This window comes from Chelmon rostratus, chromosome 2, assembly GCF_017976325.1.
Source record: "Chelmon rostratus isolate fCheRos1 chromosome 2, fCheRos1.pri, whole genome shotgun sequence".
Lineage (NCBI taxonomy): Eukaryota > Metazoa > Chordata > Actinopteri > Chaetodontiformes > Chaetodontidae > Chelmon > Chelmon rostratus.
In genome coordinates, this window is record NC_055659.1 from 16,890,561 (window position 1) to 16,912,798 (window position 22,238).

The 22,238-nt window shown below is 42.0% G+C and overlaps 1 protein-coding gene across 1 annotated transcript; it reads right to left on the reverse strand.

The window, feature by feature from the left end:
- Nucleotides 1-602: 602 nt before the first annotated feature.
- grm2a (glutamate receptor, metabotropic 2a) lies at nucleotides 603-21,045 on the reverse strand. Its single transcript, XM_041953132.1, has 5 exons — nucleotides 20,518-21,045; nucleotides 8,713-9,550; nucleotides 5,984-7,047; nucleotides 1,560-1,737; nucleotides 603-676 (listed from the first exon to the last, which is right to left on the reverse strand). The coding sequence occupies exons 1-5, from the start codon at nucleotides 21,043-21,045 to the stop codon at nucleotides 603-605; spliced, it is 2,682 nt and encodes an 893-aa protein (XP_041809066.1).
- Nucleotides 21,046-22,238: the final 1,193 nt, after the last annotated feature.

The following is a 22,238-nucleotide window of genomic DNA, read 5'->3' on the forward strand; positions in this document are numbered from 1 at the left end:
AAAGTGCTTTGTCCTATGAGCTTAAAGAAATATTTGGTTTTATAAGATAAGACTTTATTAGTCCCCAGCTTGGGAACAGTAGGCAAGCGGTAAATGACTTACAGTATATAGTATGACTTCAAGGTTTAGTCTGTTTTTCTCAGTGTTTACAGTGTACAAATCAACATCTCAAAATATTTTTACCTCTACCATCTCATGATGTTGTGCAAAGAAATAGCCAGACTATTAGTCGTCTTGATATTAATAAAAAACACATTTTATTTACATAAATTACAAGAAAGCACAAACTGGTTCACCAAAATCTACATTAAAAACGTCTTGTATATATTACATTTAACAGATTTACTATAATTTACTCCATTGTTGCAAGTAGAATCTTCAATAAAAACAAGGGCTATATGCGACTTTATTGGCATCTCATTTAAAATCGCTACGAGTCAAAGAACAAAATAAAATAATTGGGACATTGTACTCACAGCACTTTGAGGACAACAAAGTCAGGACGGTCGTCTGTGTGACCTCTTCAATATCTGAGACACCTGATTCAGGACTAGTGATTATATGACTGTTTACAATGCTTGGCAAAGGAACTCAGCTGTTCTTCACAAGGAGGACGTTGTGGAGTCCACCACCTCTCGTCCGTTACACACTGTTGGAACAACATTGGAGGCTGATGCTGAAAAACAATAAAAGAAACCCTTTAAATTCTTTTGGATTACACAAACAATACAGATATGCCCCTGCCATTTCATTTCCACTGAGCTTCTGCTGCAAACAGCCGTGATGACCACAGGTTTACAGACCAATTAGCAGCATGATAATCAAAGAATGAAATCTGGTGATTTGCAGTTATGTGTGCATGTGTTAATATCACAATTTCAATTAATTATCTAGAGACAGTGGGTGCCCTCTGGCCTGCAATTACTGATTTAGATGACAGGAAGGTTCTGCATTTTACCTGGCTTGTTTAATGGAACAAAAGAATACTGGAAAAACAGCCAGTGCTGGGAAAATCTGAAGTCCGACGTATTTAAATGTCACTTGTCATAACGTTTGGTAAAAATAATTCCCACTAAGAACAATTGAAATTGAATTGTATTAAAATGAAATTTCCATATATCATTTTATTAAAGAAAAAAATGTTTAAAGAATGGGCAGCCTATTGGCTAGCCTACGTGATTGTTACTTCATTCTGACAGTCGCACGGTGGGATTGAATGCAGTAACCTGCCTAACCACCATAACAGCTAACAGCTACGAACACGAGAGACCTGCAAACCTTAACAGCTATTTTCTGAAAACATGGTGTCATTCTTTATAGCCTGCTCATCAGTTGGTATTAAACTCAACAAAGATAATATATGTCTATTTTTCTCCTATTTATCCACGTCATTGAAATTTTTCAGCACACCAATTTTTCCAGAAACCCTGCCTCACATATCGACAAAGTGATTATGAGGAATGTAATAACGTCACATTTCAATAGAGTTACGAGAATTGTGCTACTGTTTTTTCTGTTGAGCAATAGCTACAATGATGCTGTTATATATCAGGTAGTACCTTGTGAGAAACTGGAGCCTGGGCCGGTGGTGACGCTGAAGCGGGTGGTGGCCACCCGCAGAGTGCTGACATTCTTCTGCGGCTGGAACAGGATGATGTGAACCTTGGGAGCGAAGAGGCAGCCCAACACCACCGACCCACTCAGACTGACGGAGATGCACATGGTGGTGGTCTGCACCTGGAGGAGGAAAGAGAGGTGAGAAATTCACTCTCAGTAAACAAAACCATGGTTAGATAACAGGAAGTCTGGCTTCAAGCTCTTGCTCCTGCACCTGCTGTATGTTTCACAGTTATTACTTAGTGATTTGAGTTTACTTTTATGTAACAGAAAAATAAAACTTAAGAGATTGTAGGCCCCATCAAGCACCAGTGTTAATGTTTATGCGCAGCCCAAGTCCCAGTGTTAATGTTGATATTTTCAGTGGCATTCATTTGGAAAAAAATAGTTATTCAAGTGTTTGATCATCCACAGAGCTGATTTGACTCTGAGGGGGTGGTTCAAAACAACCAGAAAGTGTTAAATTAACTCTGCTTGTTTGGAATCATACAAGAACTGACCTAAGGTTGAGGACTATAATGCTGCACAAAAATATTCATTTTAATAAGAAAGAGATTCAGAAGTCAGAAGAGAAATACTTTAGTCATCTTTCATAATTCAGAATCAAAGCCAGGTGGAACAGAGGAGGCAGCAGGAAGCTATCAGCTGGGACTGCTAAACAGAGGTGTTAAGCGATCTGTTTATTTGCTTGTCAATCAACTGCTTAACCCTCGCTCCTTTTCCCCATCACTCTGCCCACATCTTGCTATGTGTCATCAGTCTGCTCCTTCACTTCCAATCTCCTCGCAGCTTTCTTTTTTTCTTCTTTTTTTTTTCTTTTCCCGGATAACAGGATACAGCCCCGCATCGCATGGTGTGTGGCAGGTGCATCCCATTTTCACAAGGCACAGCAGGTGTCTGTCATCACCCTGAATGCTAATGTTGGTATTAAAGTGATGTGGGCACCAAGTATTGCACTGTGCACACACCGTTCTGCAACAAAGATAGCAAACAAGATAACATGATAATAGCATACAATTAGTTTAGACAGGGATGTAACTGACACCAAGTCAGTAAACCCATTTTTTATTTACAGAACTGAGTTAAACCCTCCATTTGTTTCTGACTCTCTTACAATGCGTAATTGATGCCAATAATTGTACTAGTATTCTTAAATTGATAGTAAATAATATGACGAAAGGTACTAATTGATGAAAATATCATCAGAAAATGATTTAGGACTAATACATTTTAGATATTTGTATGCAACATAGTGGCCACGAACGACCACAGTGTGTACCATGCAATGTGAAACAACTACATCACCAGATGTATTGCAGGTTGCCATGTGCAATGAATTCAACGTTAAGATTCACCTCATGCCACCTCTGAAATACAGTATGCACAGTGACATGCTCAGGCCCTGGGTTGAGATGTAAATTCACAAAAAAATCCATCATTACCTTTTTTTCTTTGCTCTATCTCTGACCCATATAGTTGAATACAGGGTAACATACAAAGGCAAAGGGACGGTTTATACATAATAATCTGAGCAATACAGAAGTGCACAGAGGCTTAATGCCCTCTACATACTTCAGAAATAGTTTTGAACAAAACCAGGGACAGTACTGCATAGGAATGACCTGTTAAGTGGTTTTAATAATTGAAAAGATGTTGCTTTGGAAGAGCAGTGGACAAGGAATCTGCCTTTGCAGTAATATTTTTCCAGATGTCTTCTGCTCAAGTGTGGAGAACAGGATGTAGAGCATGGCTACTATGGTTTTGGCTTGTGTCTGTGTACTGTTGTTTTTACTGTGTTTGGCCTTTGAATGTATTGTTTTATTTCGCACATACAACACGGCTGCTTAGATATGAATAATGTCTGCTGTGTTCAGGTAGCTTCTTTCCTCCAGAGAACCTCACTGCGGAGATGAGATTCCCCCTTTTATTGGGCTTCATGCTGTACATTTATTAAAAGGCTTTATTGGATCCACCAGCCACAAGTCGGTCTTGGTAGGCTGGCATGGATGTTAAATTGGCAAAACCCACAAGTAAGTCACTGATGGAGACCAGTGTGTAATTTGTGAGAGTTGACATGTCACAAGTGGAAATATAATCTTAATCTCTTCTGTAATTTTAACTGACTGTAATTAGACGTAGCAGATTAGTCAGGTCAATTAGCATTTATTGTAAAAAATATATATCTATGGTTTGGAAAGGAATGCCATACCTGTTCCCCACTGGTTTCATCAACTGATGAAGTGCACCACTGTAATTATATTTCCTCCACTAATGCTGCATTGGTAGATTTATTCTTGTGTTTCCTCTCAGAGGTACTTCCTGGTTCAGCTGATCACTATGAGAGCTGATACTCGCACTATGTCTATTAAGCGTGAGACAGCATCATCAATTGGATCTATAGCACTCGAGAGCCAAAAATACTATGGTGTTGAACTCAAAGGAGCTTAACTGACAGAGATTAACAATGATTTAGGAACGGCTGGTTTTTAATGATCCAGTAATGCACTATGCCGCAGTTCTAAAGATCACAGGCAATACCTTTCTGTCTCTTAGTACTGTCTGTACCTTTCAGTGTTTTCATAAAAGTGCTGTGACTTTTGACAGCAGTAGCTGTTTAATCAGTTGTGTTTGCTGCTGAGATGAGATGACCAGCACTGGCATATGAGGAGAGCCCCCTCCCTCAGGGTGCGGGAAACATCTTCAATATTTCATGTAATAATCAAATGTGTTATTCATGGCTCAACAGACTGTATTTAGTTTACTTTAACATTTCATGACAGACCACAATCAAATCTGTATTTGTTATTCAGCTGGAGATTTGCATCAGGCTGTGACAACAATTTGAGAAGTGGTGTAAAAATAGGAGAACACTAGTAAAATGTCCCTGCCTGTGAAAAACTAGAGACACTGTGCCAACTCAGTTGCTTCAGGAATTATTTATCGGCAAAGGGGAGTTTTGCGTCTATCTGATGAGCCCGTTCTGGCTGTGAATCGCTCGTGTTGCCTGGAGGGCCTAGAGGAAGGGTTCCTCTGAGCCTCACTGCAGTCTCAGGACAGAGGGCACAGCTGGGACTCAACATCCCAGCCTTTCACGCTCCATTCCACACAGCTACGCACAGGGACACACAGGGACGTTCAGTTCCCTTTAAGCCCTCATGGTCTTGCCTGCCTTCTCCCTGTTTCTGCAGAGGCAGCTGTGTCAGGGGATTCCTCTTGTCTGTTTCTCCCTTCTGCCTCTCTCTTGCTGTTCAGATCCCAGAAGAATAAAATCCCCATGACTCGGCCACCCTTTTCTCTAAAGTTCTATCAACTCAGTGTACAGTATGTTCACTGTATGTTGGATATGTTGGTCAGAACCTGGACATTATTTGTCTTGTCAGTCCCCATTTTTCCACATTACACACATATCTATCTATCTATCTATCTATCTATCTATCTATCTATCTATCTATCTATCTATCTATCTATCTATCTATCTATCTATCTATCCATCCATCCATCCATCCATCCATCCATCCATCCATCCATCCTCATGAATACTGTAATGAATAAATGAACTAGTGTCTGACTCAGTGAGCACTGGAGGGATTTACCTTTACGTTAGAGGCGTTGCTGCAGATATGAAGTTTAAAGCCTTAAGTTTTGAGGGCAGGTTTAGGAAATGCTGGGGATGGAGGGATAAAATGACTTCCTGCCATAAACCTTTTTTCCAGAGGAGTTGTGAAGGAGTTGCTGTGTCTTCCCTCATTTCACTTGTAAATGGTAACCACTGTTTATGTGTCTTTTGTTCTTAGAAATAGAATACTCCTCAACAAAACACTACGTAAGTTATACCACTGCTAGAAATGGGGTTTTGTTGTGGTAAGACTAAGGTATTTGTCAGCCTGTTACACTTCTCCATGACTTGAGCATCCATATTTTATAATTTGCTCTCACTTTATTAATATTTAAACTTTGAAGGTAAAAAAAGCTGTTAAAGTTCTTACCTTGTAGAGTAACAGACAGTCTTAAGTATGCAACTAATCATGAAGAATTAAAGCAAATGCAGCAATAAAGAATATATACTGTATATTCCAGAGAGCCACAGGCAACAAGACACAGCTGACTGCTTAATCAATAATAGCTGACGTTAGTTTGTGATTTCATGCATATGAAATCCAAATTCAACCCCACAAGAAGTTATTATCTGCTGAGCTGTATTCTGCTCAGATTTGAACCTGAAGCCATTTGAACAAATAATTTAAGACAATTCATTGCCCACAGCATGTATTTCATCTCGGAAAGAATAAAGGAACATTTCATGGATATGAGAAACGTGTGTAGTGATGATTCTATTGTTTCTTCATCTTTCTTCAACTTAACTCACCCTGTAGTCACTGGCAGTAACGTAGAAAATAGGCTGGAAAGCCAGCCAGATGATGCAGGTGGTGTACATGGTGAATCCGATGAACTTGGCCTCATTGAAGTTCTCGGGGCATTTGCGGGTCTTGAAGGCGTAGACCGTGCAGAGGATAATGAGGATGCAGTTGTAGGTGAGAGACATGAGCATGCTGGAGTCCTTGCTGTTACACTTGAGGGTAACCACGTCTCTCCTCTCCGGGCTCACTTCCTTTCTCACCCCTGGGGCCTCCACCAGCAGCCAGACCACCACCACAACCAGCTGGCAGGAGATCAGAGCACCGCAGATGGCGACCTGGGAGGCTGGGCTGATAAATCGAGGCCGCTGAGCTCCATCCTTCACTCCGCTGAAGATCCGAGCGATGCGATTGGTCTTGGTTAGCAGGGCTGAGTAACACACAGCAAAGGAAGTGCCTAAACCTAACCGGCGCAGAGTACAGACTGCCGTAGACGGTTTGGCAATGTAGATGAAGGTCATGCTATAACACATCAAAACTCCCAGCAGAAGAATGTAGGAGAGCTCACGTCCACTGGCCTTCACCACGGGTGTCTCATTGTGTTTAAGGAAGAGGCCAATGACGAACATCGTACACATTATCCCCAGACAGCTAATGGTGACGGGTCCAATGGCCCAGGCATCTTCCCAACGGATGTACTCCTCAGGCAGATCGTAACAGCCTGTCAGGTTGGCCAGGGGCCACTGTCCAAAGCTGCAGTCAGCACAGGTGAACTCATCCTGCAAATACTGGTAGGGCTGACAGGGGATACAGATCCAGCAGCACACATCTCCAGGCTGCATACTCTTCACCTCGTTCTTCCTGCAGGGGTCACTACACTGGGAAGTTGGTGCAACCTGGCCAGCCCAGGGGATCAGGCTGGTGTTAAGGGTCAGGCTCTGAGCCCAGTAGCCGACCTTATGGTAGACATAGCGTCCGCCTTCTTTATGGTAGTGGAAAATGTTGTAACGGCCAAGGCTGTCCCCAAAGGCATCAAAGCGCACTATATTCTCTGTGTCTGGTGGACGAAATGGCGCTGAAGGTGAAAAGAAAAGAGAGAGTGTAAGAAAATAAGAGATGTAAGGGGGGACACAGCATGGCAACTGCAACTACGATATACAAACTGTCAAAGTGGAATCAGAGCATGACAATCAACATTTGTTTCAATTTGTGACAGTTGGACTGGAAAAAAGGCTGTGGACTTTGCACCATGAACTCGCACACATTTTTCAGGTAGGACAATCCCATCTATCACTTTGCTTATTTATGTGTCTCAGGTGACATTTTATTCATCTCTCAGTACAGACTGAACAGTGACAGTGATGGGACACAGGTCCAAATTGTCAATTTACATGATAGAAGCCACAGTTACTATGATGGAAAGTTCATGGATTGAACAGTGGAACGGGAATTCCAGACGGATGGCATATTATGTACAGTAATTTCAATTTTCCTCATGAAATCAAAGCTGAAATAAACCATTTTACCATTTTTAGAGTTAAAAGGGACTTTAATAGAACTAGCAGTGCAGGATTTCTGCATTCCTGATCGGGAAATAGCGTATGAAGGGCAGCAACTAGTGATTTTCTTCATAATGGTTAATCTGCAGATTATAATTTTGTCCATAAAAAAATTGGAAAATGGTGAAAATTTGTTCAGCTTTTGTTTAAGAAACGACAGAAATGATTCATCAGTTATTACTGCAACACAATGTAGTTGCTGTTGATTTTTTCTCCATTGACTAATTGATTAATCGACTTATCGCTTCAGCTCTAATAATATTTGTATCATGTAATTGTAAAACACGGAATGTTGAATAGTATATATAGTAGTATTCACTAAGTGTAAATAGTATATAAAACAGCCATTATGTTATACATTGTAGAATATATATCAGAATTCCTTTTTATGTAGCACTAAATGTACATTCGTAGTTTATTATGATTTTTTCAAATAATAGTCAGTGGTCGGTCCACCTGTTTCTGTGTGTTTTCTCCTTAGGGTGTTGAAGTCCTGTAGGGACTGACTAAATTCAAGCCTCTAATCTAATCCAGTCTCTGGATAGTAAAATCCTTTGGGTATTTTTTTTCCACTAATTGTGAAAAGCAGAAAAGCACAGCTGGATAAGAGCACACCGGTTCACTTCTATGTCCCATCAATGAAAATGTCAGTATTTCCATAAATCGATGAATAAAACAATACAGCTCATTTACGGAAGTGAGAGCATTTGGATTGTTGGGTCTGTCATTTGTGATGTCTGGATGCATTGATGCAAATACTGCTACTCGTTTTGCGTTGCAGACAAGCAGGAAACCAGTGCTGTTTGCATGATCAGTATCTGCAGTGTTCAAACAGAAGAACGCTCTCTTTCTTCACACTTAAATCAGGAGGCATGAAAAGAAGGAGCCTCCAAGCACAAGTGTGAAAACAGTTTAATCTTTGCAAATTAAATCATTACAGAGTTGATCTGCTGCTGCAGTGTATAAACACGTAGAATTACTCTTGCACTAATCCAACATTTTATATGAATTGGTACAATGAATCTAAATTGATATAACCTAATTTGGCAGCATACAGTATGCGCAGAGTGCACTTGGGGAAATTAAATTATATCATATTGAGGTTTTATTCAGATGACGGAATAATGAGAACAAAAGATGTGTGGCATCATGAAAATTCAAATTTGTTTGATTTTACTCACCATCAAACTTGACCTTGAGAATGTAGTCCCTGTAAAACTTTCTGCCATTGCCAGGTTTAAGAGCATCGCACACCTTGGTCGAGTTGGGGCATAAGGCCTGCCTCATGTTATGTAAGGCAGCAGCCATTGCATAAACAGCATTCACTACAAACATGATCTTGGATTCTGGCTGGAAAGGAATCTCGCGGAGTGAGTGCTTCCCACAGCCCAGATCATGGAGGCTGCATTGGAACTGGTTTTCCCAAAACTCTCTGAACCAGGGATTCCTGGTGTTGTTGTAGGGGTGCAGGCCAGTGAAGTATTCATTAAACTGGGGGATCTGATAGGAAGCCAGTTCAATGGTGAACGCCCCGTCGGCCACAGCCTCGCTGCCTCTCACCACGCTCTCCTGCGCCCCCCAGCCGTCGCTGGCCACCCAGGTGAAGGTGACGTTCATGCGGTTGGCCGCCACCAGCAGCTCGCGGGCGTCTTCGCTGCGCGTGAACAGGATGACCACCTTGGCGTTGGACTTCTGCTGTAGGGAGCGGATCACGTTCTCATAACTCCAGCGGCTCATGGAGCGGCTCACCTTGGCTGAGGTGGCAATGCAGATCTGGCGGGCACGGGCCTCCTGCTGGAAGGCATCAATGCCAGTCTCACCATAGTCACCCTCAGATGCCACCGTTGACACGTACGTCCAGTTGAAGTAACGCAGGATCTCCGCCATGGCCTTAGCCTGGTAGAAGTCGGGGGGCACAGTGCGGGCAAAGTAGTCATAGCGTGTCTTGTCGCTGAGCTTGGCACTGGTGGAAGCGTAGCTGATCTGAGGGATTTGGAAGAGTCGCAGAAGGTTGGCCACCTAAAGTAAATGAGAGACACCAGAACGATTATGTTTGAACTTGAATCAGTCGTCACACAGAATCAGTAAACCTTCATTAAGGGTACTCTAAGTGTAAATGTGCATGTTATTCTGATCTGTTGGTTGGAAAACTGATAATTAGTTTATTACAATTCATACAGAAAACATACACCTGCCAACTGTGAGAATTGCTTTAATTGCTGATCATTAAATAAATGAATGAAACTGGCTACAGTACATGGTATTCTCCCTGCAGATGCAATTAGTCTCAACCCATTCAGTCTCTTATTTCTTCACTGGATTCCTGCTGAGCCTTTCACAGCTTAACTCTCCTGCTGACTGACTGGCAAGATCCTGCATTCAACAATTATCTTTTCTCATCTGTAATGCTGTCAACAGTGTTAACCAAAACATGCACGCGGAGGACTGAGTGGCTGCAGGTGTTAGTGGATGGAGTTTGTAGCAGCACAAAAATGAGCACATTTTCAGAAAGTTTGCTCTGCTTCGACGAGAAGACAGGCGCAGACAGGGGGGGACAGAGATGGGTTGAGGGCAGGGATTAGGAAGTGAAAGGGAGTCAAAGTATCAAAAAAATCTCGAAACTCTGCGTTTTCTGTGTAATAGGTTTTGTCAGTGTCATGACACTGCGCGGTGTGCAGAAGCAGCTACTGACTAGCTTTTGCTTCAGGCACTTCTGTGGAAGCCTAAGGGGGCCAGTCTGATCAGTCAAAAGAATGCCAACCTGGTTGACTTTAATGCCGACTCTCACACCAGCACACTCATGGACCAACATCTTGAATGCCAATGAATCATTCCTGAAGAAGTCAGAGAGGAAATTCACATTGAAATGAATCCATTCATTTTAGTTTATGATTCCTATATCGTCAACTATGATCCACGCCTGTGTGTGTGTGTGCATGTGTATATTTGTGTGCCTTTATATACGTATTTGCTTTTATGACCTTTTACTATTTTACACATTGTCATTGATCATTTTTGTGCTGCCCTGTCCATTTAATACTTAATTTCTTTAATTATTGCTTAATTTAGCTTGCTTTTATTGTCCTGTAAGGCACTTTGTAACATCTGTTTTGAAGTATGCTATATAAATACAATGTATTATAAATGATTGTAATGAAGGAAAACTACAACTTGCATAGGTTTTGGGAAGGACAAAACAAAATGTAACTAATCACAATTAAAAGGCATCCATACAGTGCAGCAGGGATGAGATATGTAGTATGGTGCGGTCGGTATTTGGCAATTTTAAGAGTTCAGGTTCAGTGCAGGTCAAGTCAAATGAGATACACAGACACTTCAATGATTAGTATGTATCAGTGCCGTATATGGCGGCAGTGCATGGAGACATTACAATAAATCTAGTGTGATTTGCCTCAGTGGATTTTAATAATGGAATCTTTGTTATTCTGCAGGATCAGAGAGATCAATTTTAAACGAGCCAATGGCAGCGATTTCCAGACCACTAGATTTATTGGAATTAATGAAAGAACGTTTCACCGAAATATGAAATGCAACAGCACAATCAAGAGCGACTGGACTCGATTTTTTACCACTACCCAAACAATGTCATACAGAGGCAGTGCTGAATAGATTTACCAGTTTGACATTAGAGCTATTTCTGACTCGTCTGTGGTGCAGCAAGTGAACAAAAACGGAATGAAAATCTAGATTGTTGAAACACATGAATGAGCATTTCATATCTGTTCAAAGGTTGGTTTCCCCTGAGATTTCCAGGTCAGCTAGAGAAACCCTTATTATGCAGACAGGCTAATAATCACATTTCTACAAAAAAATCATCTCTCCTCCTAAACAGTCTTGACAGCCTTTCTCAACATGTGGTGAAACAGCTGGAAGCAGTGTTCTTGCTCTCTTAGGAGGATATCAGAGTATGATCTAGAATGGCAAGTGACACATAAACAGTAAGTGATTAATCATTTTCACATCACTCAATTTTATATTAAAACCTGCAAAACCCATTCCCATTATAATAAATCCTCATGAGGGTCTTCTCCATAATTCCTTTATAATTGCATATGAATAGTTTTCATCATAAAAGATGTGTTTAATATTGAGGCCAGTCCACTTCTTGGATTTAGTTGTGTGAACTTTGAGTGAACTGGTCTTGTCTTTGCATTCAGCTCCCCACAAATACATCACAAAACAAAGCATTCACCAACTCTCAGCTTTATTTCCAGTCCACAAGAGGAATTAATCATGTTGGTGCCCCACGAGTGCTCTCCATACATGAGAGAGATCACTTGCTCATTGTGAACAATGGCTGAAAATATTCTGAATTTTTACTGAAAATGTTTAAAATCCACAGCCTACGTGCGTTCTAACATTTTCCAGGATGTTTTCTGTGCATTAAAGAGAAATCCCTGACTACAGAGTTCAGCCATTTATATTGTCGTTCTGTCATCATGATCATGATCATGAAAATATTTTTCCTGAACCCTCAGGCTGGTGTTCAGGCAACATGTGTTCAGCGATTAGAAAGCTGTATATTTGAGGATTACTGACTTGAAAGTAAGGAGTATGAATTTCAAATTATAAAGCAGTAATGCCTTTACATTTTAACAATAAGAAACAGCTGATATAAGGTCAAAATCTGTGCAGAAAGGTAAGAAGCATGCGCTAACACATGAATAGGTCAGTAGAAGGTATAGACCTTTTAAAGCCTGATATATGAGCTTGAAGATAATTAGTAGTATAGATGCTGACTGAACGATGGAGGGTTTTAAATAAGTTAACGACTTCCTGAAATTGCTGTGACAGACGTTTTTTGTTCACTTTAAGGAGCATGGACGCACTCTGGTTCCCATTAGTACGTTTTAACACAAAGGCAGTCGGAAAGGCCGTGAGGGCTCCTATAGGGGAGATACAGGAGGTTCTGGTAGGATTTGAATCCAGGCCAGTAAGACTTCATGTGATTCTTAAGATAGGGTCTTACCCACCTCTGAGCATTCAGGCTTTGAAGACAAAGAACGCACAGAACACATTCAAAGATTCAAAGCAGAAGATCTAGTTGTAGACAAAACAGCTGTCAATTTAAACCTTCACCTGCTCCTTATGCTCCGTAATATTAATTTAATGCTCAATCAGCTAGTCAAAAGTTTAACTTTGTAGAACCTTTGTCTGCACATTGGTATGTTATTTGACAGCGGTAATACTTAACCTCTAAGATAAATGTATTTTCCACCTGGCATAGTGCGTTAACGTGATCATTTTCTCTACACAGGTACAATACACATCCATTCTGCTGTAATTTTGCTATGCCCACGGTAGTGAATGAGTAATTTCTCTGAGCAGGGTATTAAAAGGAGCTCTATGCCAATTGAGTAATCCACTTACATGTGGCTTATGTGCCAGACGTGTCACCAATACAATAGGCGTATTGGAAATCATACTATAGAAAAGCCAAGTCTCTTCCACCTGCCAAAGCCTGAGCCTGACAGAGACCTTTGGTTGATATCAAGATTCAAACTGACCATCAAAGCTTTATTTGTGCCAGATCCTCCAGCAACGTGATCCAGGACCTCCCAGACTGGGACTGGTGCCTCTTTGATTGGATCCTGCACAACCTTTGTTAATCTTTAGATACATTTTGTGCAATATTAAATGTTATTGCCCCACAGCTAAGCAAGTGGGCTTTTGTGTTATGACCTGGTGAAATGAGTGTGCTTTATGAGGGGCTGCTTGTGTTACGGAAAAAAATCATTGGATGGACAGAACAGGTCGTCCAGTGTGCTTCAGGCACTGTAGGTTTTGGCTCCATGGCTTTTTCTCTCCCCCTGACCCTCTGAAACAGCACCCTCTCTGTGTTCCGGGACCTCCTGATTTACAAAGTAAGCATAATGACCACGTTCTTCTTCTGGACGCTTCCTATGATCATACATAAGCTTTGCCATTGTGATGAACAGGAGTGATGCAGCTTTACCTGCCCCCCTGCCAAGTCGCCATAATTGCACAAGGATTCTCACTGAAGAATCTCAACTGAAACGGGTTCAAAGGAGCACAAAAGTCCTAGGGCTTAATATGCTAGAGGACAAGAAGAGCTTGAGATATAAGTCGTGTGACATCAGAAAAGCTGAGCCAGAGCCGGAGAAGATGTGCAATGCATCAAAGGCTTCTATGGCAAGTTTGTATCCTGCAGACATTGTTGTTCAGCAAATTGCGCTTGGAGGGTGTTGTGTCTTCCTGCCTACAGCTGCAAGTTTTAAGGAGGCTGTGAGAATGTGTTTCCTGCGTTGTGAACAGAATTCAGGATGTGCAAGCAGCAACTTGTCCAACATATAGACAGACCTGAAAGTGTATTATTGTCTCTGCTGTGGTACAGTAAATTAACATTGAAGTCTGTGTACATGTGGAATCAAAGAGGAAAATGATTGTGTATTTAATAGAGCATATTTTAGTAAATGTAGTAATTTCACCACCTATTCATTTATGTATCAGATTTTTTTTCTGTAGTCTTGTGTTTTTCATGTTTACAGCACTAAAAAGACAACCATATGTTCAGCCTTTTTGTCCTTTCTCATTTCTATTTATACAGAACGAGGGACAAGAGGAGGGTTGTAGAATCGGTCTATACAAGAGGATTCTGAACACCAGCAGACTCCCTGAAATCTCGGCCCACCCTACAAGAATTGTTGCCCGCATGTAAGGCAGACCTGATTTTTGATTCTTTCATAAGACTAAGCCGCAAGTAGATATGCCTGAGGTTTTAGCTGCACAGTATGGCTTACGGTCTCACACTTTGAGTTCTAGGGATCGTTGTGCATTAGACAGCACCTTATTTAATTAAGAGAAGTGGCCCAGTGTGGCTTTGCACTTCAGGGTCTGTTACTGAGCAGATTACTGTGAAAGTGGTTTCCTCCCAAGCAGTGAGAGCATTCAGGACCTGGTAGCTGCATTTGACACATAGACACCGAGTAACAGGATTGTTCTTTTCAGCTGTCGTATACTGTTTCCATAGAGATACCCCTAAGGCACCAGCGAACACTATGAGCTAGAATAATTCAGACGGCCCCTGTGAAATGTCAAAATACAGTTGTGCAACGCAGCAGAAAAGCTCTTTATACATGATAAAAATTTGATAAAAGTCCACAAATTTGTACATCTCAAAATGTCTATGAAAATGACCAACATGGTGTTTTAGTTTGCAGTTCGTTGCCCCTATAAATGCCAGATGTGTAGGATTTATTGGAAAAGTCAGTCGGTGGTTTGTTCATTTTTATCCGAACGGATTGCCAAAGGGAGCTCCCCCTTGGCCCCACACCGCCAACCAACACACATTTAACTGACCCTAACCCCAACCCAGGATCACAGAAATATTACAACATAACATATTCAACTAGACAACCCCTCAGTCCCTGCACTGTCTCTGCTGCTAGGGGATAGAGAGGGGGGATGGCTGGTTAACAAGGAGGATGCATTTTAGTTATTTCGCTAACAAAGGGGGTGGCATGCATTCTCAAATCGCCTATGGGGTATTGGTAATTAAAAATTCAATAGAAATGCAGTTTCTTTTTGCAGCACAGCTCAAGCACATTACACATACTGCACTTAATACCTCTGACAAGGAGGTCAGCAGGTTTATGGAAAAACTACTGGCCCGATTTTCATGAAACTTGGTGGAAGGGTGGACCATTAACCAACGAAGGGTGGGAGAGTGGGCCTGAATCACAGAGTGGATACACAAATAATTTTTCACGTTTGTGAGATCTTAAACTCATGTAAGTGGTAGTAAAGTTTCATACTGACTAAACACAGCCAGTTGTAGAAGTACAGTGACTCTACATCACAATCTACATTCACGGTACCAGTAATCCTCTGGAATAGCCAACACATGTAGTTGCTCAAACTTCATACAGAAAGCAGGTACAACTGTAACATCACCACAATTGTAGCAACACTTTTTCCCCAAACTAAGGCATAGCTATGGAAATGTAAATACACACATATCATGCAAGTGTACTCTTATTTTCTTCCAAGTGTGAATTGAATGCAATAAATTCCATCAGAATTATTAAGGAAAATTTTGAAGGAAAAACAACAAGCACTAATACTGACTATCATAGTAAATAGACTGGACTATTGGCCTTGGTGGAGGTCTCTCCGGATATCATCTAGCTTTGATTTGTGTCTGCTCCACATACTGATGAATGGATGAGAGACATTAAAGAGTAAGAAATAAAGGTAGGAGTGAGATGGGATTACCCACGTTGCCCCAAAGTTGAGGCAATAATCACATAACAGAGCTAGAGGAATACAGGGCCACAGAAATAAGAGACTGAGAGAGTGTCGTGGTCCAGGAAATATCAGCCCTACTTTGTAGAGATGTCATGATTTTTTCTACATGAAAAGCCCATCTGCTCTTCCCAGAAGACTGTCTCAGTGTGCTTCTACAGCAATAACACTGTATTCCCAGAGCAGCAGTCCTTAGCTCCACTCAGTATCACACATATACAGCCCACTGCAGTGCTCCGAAACACACATGCAAACATATTCATGAGAGGTGGACATGCATGCATATGCAGTATAGCGTAGTGTACTGTATAGTTAGAGCATGTGCTGGATCATTATTAGTTTATTTCTTTTGATTTAGTTGCTTGGCAACAGCTTTAACAGGGTGGAAATACGAACTGTTAGATACCTAGAGCAAGGATGTTTTTGATCAGGTCCTGCCCCCACATCCTGCTGGATAATATTAATCTCCTTTATGCTGCAGAAGTCTTTCAAGGCCCCCAGAGTCATGCATTCAGACTACACCGCATGTTAAGATATGGCTGCACTTCCATTCATTTACAATGTCCGTAACTCAGCTTTTGACATGCTCTCGCTTCCATTCACTTCATTTCTTTCCTTTGTGACTCAGTGCATTAACGTCTCTTTAGAATTGGTTCTGCTGTCAAACATCACAGGCATGCGCAATGTGATCCAGCAGGAAAGTTACGTTTGACTAAAAATCCACATGCATGACGAACCAAAACGGGGCGCAGCTGATTTTAACATTGATTGATTTATCATTGAGTTTGTGCGGTGGACATTATATGTATTTCAACTGCACAAATAGTGCGTTCTGCCAAGCCACTGAATAATCCAATCACGTGTGAATTATTCACGATTTTGGAGGCACGTTCTTTACTTTCAACCATGAATAATGCATTTTCACTGCATGGTTTTACTGATACGTTTCATCATTATTGTTCTCTCTGGCATGGATTCTGTCATGTGTGTATCCATGTTTAAATCCTTTGTATGACTCACAAATGCTCCAGAGATTGGCACTGTCTACCTGCAGATGAAGACAATTCTATAAATAGGCTTGTTTGTGCAAGGGAAAAAAATGAGATTCTCCTCATAAATTTACTTTATTATTCCGCTCACACAGTTGAGTCTGCAAATGTCAAGCAGTGTGTTCATATCAGAATCTATACCTTTAAATTCCATCTTCTGAGTGTCTTCTCCTGTCTGATTAATCAGTAAAAATTACAACATCTCAGACAGTGCGCTAAAATATTCCAATTAATTCACAAAGGTGCCATCATACAATAAGAGCTTTCATCCAGATACCCCAGAACAAGCCAAGGTTCTACATCCAGACATCGATTTGTGCGCGCTGCTCTGAAAGATCAGAGCAGGCCATTTTGCATTGTTTGCAGATGGGTTCCAGAAATTCCCTCTCTCTGTGTTTCATGCCTGAGAATAATTCTTTAGTGCGTTTGAGTATTTGACATTCCAGAGGTGTTGTTCTTCTAATGCACCCTGGTGATTATGATGTTTTTCCTGAGGGATGCTCTCTTACCAGTGAGTCATATTTAGCAGCACAGACTGCTGTCAGGGCAACAAAAATGTAGTCCCTTCCATGTATTAATCTCAAACCAGCCCTGAGGCGAGATGTTCCTGGACTGCAATTGTGGAATAAAATACATCTCCGATTAACCGACGCCTTTAGGTCACTGAGGAGCAACAGCTCTACTGTTCTCTATAAAGCACCTATATCCAGAAACATCCATCTACAGGATGCTGACTGACAGCATTTTGGAGCTTCAAAGAATTTGCTTTTTGTATACGACAATACTACTGAATATCCTGCACTGTAGTTAACAGTGTATCTTGCAGGGCCGCAGCTCTTCACACATGAATGAAGATGCTGAATGCACTGAACATGTCACCACAAGGTCATTATTCACCTTATTCACCTTCAACACTTGAATCACATAAATATTTCATAAATATTTCCACAAGTAGATTCATTCAAACTGTCCAGATGGCATCACAGACTTCCCTGTGACTGTTTGAGATACAGGCTTTTGATTCTCAAATGGTTCAACGCCATATGATGCAACGTGACTCACTAAATCCCCCCCCTATCATTTCTGCCTGTCACTGTCTCAGTGTTTCTGCGATACATGATCTCTCATTTGGTCGCTCTACATGCTCTGTGCAGGGCAGGCACACCTCTGCCAAACCATCAGACAGCCCGGCAGCAACCACAGATGGGGAAGACGGGACCCAGCCTGCAAGAGCGTCATAGAACTTCGCCTCCGCACTTAACTCAATCTGTGCCCATGTTACGCCAGCATGGCTAGGCCTGCAGCCAGATCCTCCCCCATATCTGCGATTGTCACACCACAACACCAGCAGCACAGCAACACGCTCCTTCATTGTGACAGATTTGGACAGCACTCAGCGTTCTCACCACCTGTCGGTTCACCATGTTCCGCCATGTCGCTATGGCGATAAAGGTCTTCAGACCAATATTGTTAGTTGTCCTATAACTGCCTTGCCTTTGGGGTGAGATATATGCATCTGACTTAACTGCCTGCCCTTCACACAGAGGGGGCATGGTAACCTCTCACACAGCCAGGCTGGTTCACTCAAACGTCTGATCATACACAAACCAGGCAGCTACAAAGGACTGAAACATGATGTAGAGATGGTATCTGCAGACAAACAACCAGTGGCAGCACAGAAATGCACACATTCACACGCTCCAAATGCAAATCTTCGTGTAATAACCTTGCCCCCAAAAACACAGGCGCACACGCAAACAGGTCCACCTTGTCTTGTATTCAAAGGGCACACCTCACACAGGATGTAAAACAGGAAGATTAAATAAATCACACATGTTATATTTTGTAGCGGACATAATTATCTGATCACAATTCATCTTAAAAACCTAGCAAGTGATTTGAAAAATAAAATATAAGATATAAGCAGATTTAAGGTTCCAGAGACAGCGAGTGTAGTCGCTCAACAAACCAGCTCGTAGAAATATAGTACCAAGAGTTAGCACACCTCATAACTGAACCACGTTACAATGTAGAGGGTTATTCATGGTAAGAAAGGGAACTGTGTTGAGGAAGATTCAGTGAGAAGCTAGGGCAGACCTCAGACCTCAGGCTTGTAATAGTACAGTCCATAAATTACCTCAAGACAAGGGCACTCTCTGAGGAGCCCCAGATGCAGGGTTCCACTAAAATTACAGCTCGTTTATCAAATCCTTTAATTCCAAACTGTCCTTTTCACCAGGAATCCCAATATAGGTGCTCTGAATCCTCCTCTTACATCATTTCCCAGGAGGTCTCTGCCTGAATAATGTATCAATGTACCGTACTGTATGTATGGCATTGTGTTTTTTCAGCAGGGAGACTAAATAATTTGCTTTGGAACTACAGAAAACAGACTTCCAGTCCAATCAGGCAATGATAAAAAACCTAACGAACTTTTAATAGTAGCATTTACTCATTCAAATAAAAGCAGATATATATGAGTAGATTTACTTTCAACACACTGCTTTTAAATTGTCTACAAAATATGGACGAGGTTTTCACATGCCCATTTTAGAAAAAAATGGTAGTACAGAAGGTAGACGCTGAAGCAGCCATTCACTATGATACATTTGTTGTTGGCATATCGTTGTCTACTGCTGGCCACTGTTGTCTACAAATCATGACTACAAAGTATGGAAGGATGCCACCACTGCTGATTGTCCAGAAGTACCCACAGCAGACTGCCACTGGCTGGGGTTCCTACAAGATCTGTGGTTTATCAATCATCTGAAGCCAATTATTATTTCTGGATGGGCAGAACTGTGCTTCTTTCTTCAAACAGGCAGATATCTGGAACACGAGGCTGCGGGTCTCGAGTGAGGTGAACCGTACTCTTCAGCCGAGACAGCAGACATGCTCTTCTGGCTGACTGATCCGGGATGATGACTTTTAGTTAATGCTTTAAGGCATGTATATTTGTGGATACTTACAAATCTCATTTCCACGTGACACACTTCTGTATCTCTTTTCACAATGACTTGAAATTACGCCGATGTGGCAGCTATGTTACGAGGGAAGATTTGGAAACCCAATTAGCAGAGCTTTCATCACGTCAGCCTGAGTGAGTGGAAAGGAGCCACTGCTGCTGAGAGTAATCATGCCGTCACTAGTCATCCTGTCAGCCCGTCCCGAGCGCAACATCTGTAGCATGTCTGCCTCTGACAGGGCCGTAGCTGAAGTGTGAATTACCAGGAAAGAGAAAGAGATCTTCTAAATTAGATCAGCCGAGCATATGGGCATACAGGTAAACAGATCCTCCTTGCGGAACCGATACTCATTAAGTCCCTGTGTTAACATCTCACAAGGGGTAATTGCACATGGTACTTAGGTCTAAATGGACAGTTATATGACCATCCATCACATTCTGGCTCTTGCTTGTAGTCCCTCCTCCCTCTCTGCCTCTCTCTCAAGCCAACAGTAGCTGCTGCTGCTTGACTACATCTTCTGTAATTGCACTGTCTTACAAAATAATGTCGCTTTTGACCAACTAATGTTGTGTTATCAAACAAAGATGATCTTCAACAGCAAACAACAGCAACAGCAAATTGAAAACTGCAGATACAATGCAGACAGCCCCACCTCCTCAGTTGGTGTGTTTTCATTAGCTCCTACCTGAATGGAGACATCGCTGTAGGAGCCTCCTATGACCCCAGAGATGGCCAGAGGGACGTCATCGTGGATGGCGTAGGAGCCATCGGGGCACGTATACTCACTGTCATCCACTTTGGTGAGGGAGGCCCGGACAAACTCCAGAGACTGTTCCAGTGCGTAGGTGTCCTTAGAGCAAGTGTCCAGTATATGAGCTCCCAGTCTGATCCCAGGCAGGATGCGCTCGTCCTTGTTGATTTCATCTAGTGCTAGCAGCATGGCCTCCAGTCTCTGGATCCCTCTCTGAGCATTGATCTTCCCACAGTCCTGTGCGCCCTCACCCTTCTGGTGCACAGGGAACAGGCCGCCAATCATCAAATCTCCGTCCAGCGTGATCTCCCTCTTGGAGTCAGTGTTATAACCTACCACAGGCAAACCCTGGGGAGCCTGGGCAAAGAGAGATACATATAAGCACAGCAGGCTGAGGTGGGACAGCCAGAGGGGTCGGGGCACAGGGCGCACCCCCGACACAGGGGATTTCCCCAATGACATATCCCTGGGCAAAACAAGGTCACCGTCCTGCCTGTGGTTTCTGGTCAGCGTCTGGTCAGCTTTGAAGAAAAGAACAGTAAGGCGCAGCGGCACCAGGTCTCAAAGCACCAGTGTTCTTATTCTGACAGAGGCCATTTAGAGCATCAGTGTCATCCTCTTCGTCCTTCTCTTCTTCAGAGTTTTTTGTAGATTACAGCCTGCAGATCAAACAGAGAGAAATTCAGTCACAGCCTTTGAGTTGGAGCACAATGATCCCTTTGTCTCACACATTGTGTCTGCCAGCGACAGACTCGTCCCATGGAAATACTTGACATCTGCACAAGCAAATATTTGTATCTTTTGATGTATTGATGATAGATATGCTGGACAGAAAAAAAATACTGACAGCTCATTATTAGTAGCCATCACAAGTGCTACTACACAGCAGAAGAAAACTAATCAAAGAGTCTAATTTGACAAAACACTTATTTCACTTGGTTTACAGAAAACAAAGGGACAATGGAGTCAGTTGTATGTTCTCAGGGTCCTGTGTTTTCCAGATTTATATGGAATAGAATGGAAACATGACCTGGTATGTTCCCCTAGTTCTCTATATGTGCTCTCCCAGGGCTAGAGTGAAGAGTTAGGGTTTTGACTTGAGCACAGTAAGTGGGTTAATGTGTGTGCGTAACAGAATACTGAACATACATAGGACCTTGGGAACACAGATACTCTCCCAGGGGACAGTTAGAGGACAAGACCTGACATGAGTCTGTTATGCAGAAGGAATATTGAAGAGGTACATACAGTTCTGTATATTAATAAATACTGGTTGAAATAATCAACCAGTAAAATGTTGGCAGAAGCTTTAGTTAGAGTTCAGCATCAGAGCAGAGTTCACTGAGGACAACACAAACATCCTCCAAATGGTTTTCTTGTGTTTTCATGCAACACACGGTCAAACCGTCATTGTTAGAGGCTTCACTCAGAGTGTGTGTGTGTGTGTGTGTGTGTGTGTGTGTGTGTGTGTGCGCTTTATTTTGAAACTTCTCTCCTCCTGTTACATTGTCTGTCTGACCTCGAGTTACTTCCCTTCTAAGGCAGATGATCGCACAGCTCTTTTATAATCACATGTGCACATGCTCCTGCACACCGAAAGTCTACAGAGATCATGTCCCCAAGGAACGCTTTGTCAAATCGCATCAGCTACTCAC

Bases quoted from the DNA above. Each gene is read 5' to 3' on its own strand.
- grm2a (XM_041953132.1), bottom strand. From the start codon at position 21,045: ATGTCATTGGGGAAATCCCCTGTGTCGGGGGTGCGCCCTGTGCCCCGA. The intron at 9,551-20,517 runs GTAGGAGCTAAT...CATTTACTTTAG, and splicing joins ACAGCGATGTCTCCATTCAG to GTGGCCAACCTTCTGCGACT. The intron at 1,738-5,983 runs GTGAGTTAAGTT...TTCCTCCTCCAG, and splicing joins TTACTGCCAGTGACTACAGG to GTGCAGACCACCACCATGTG.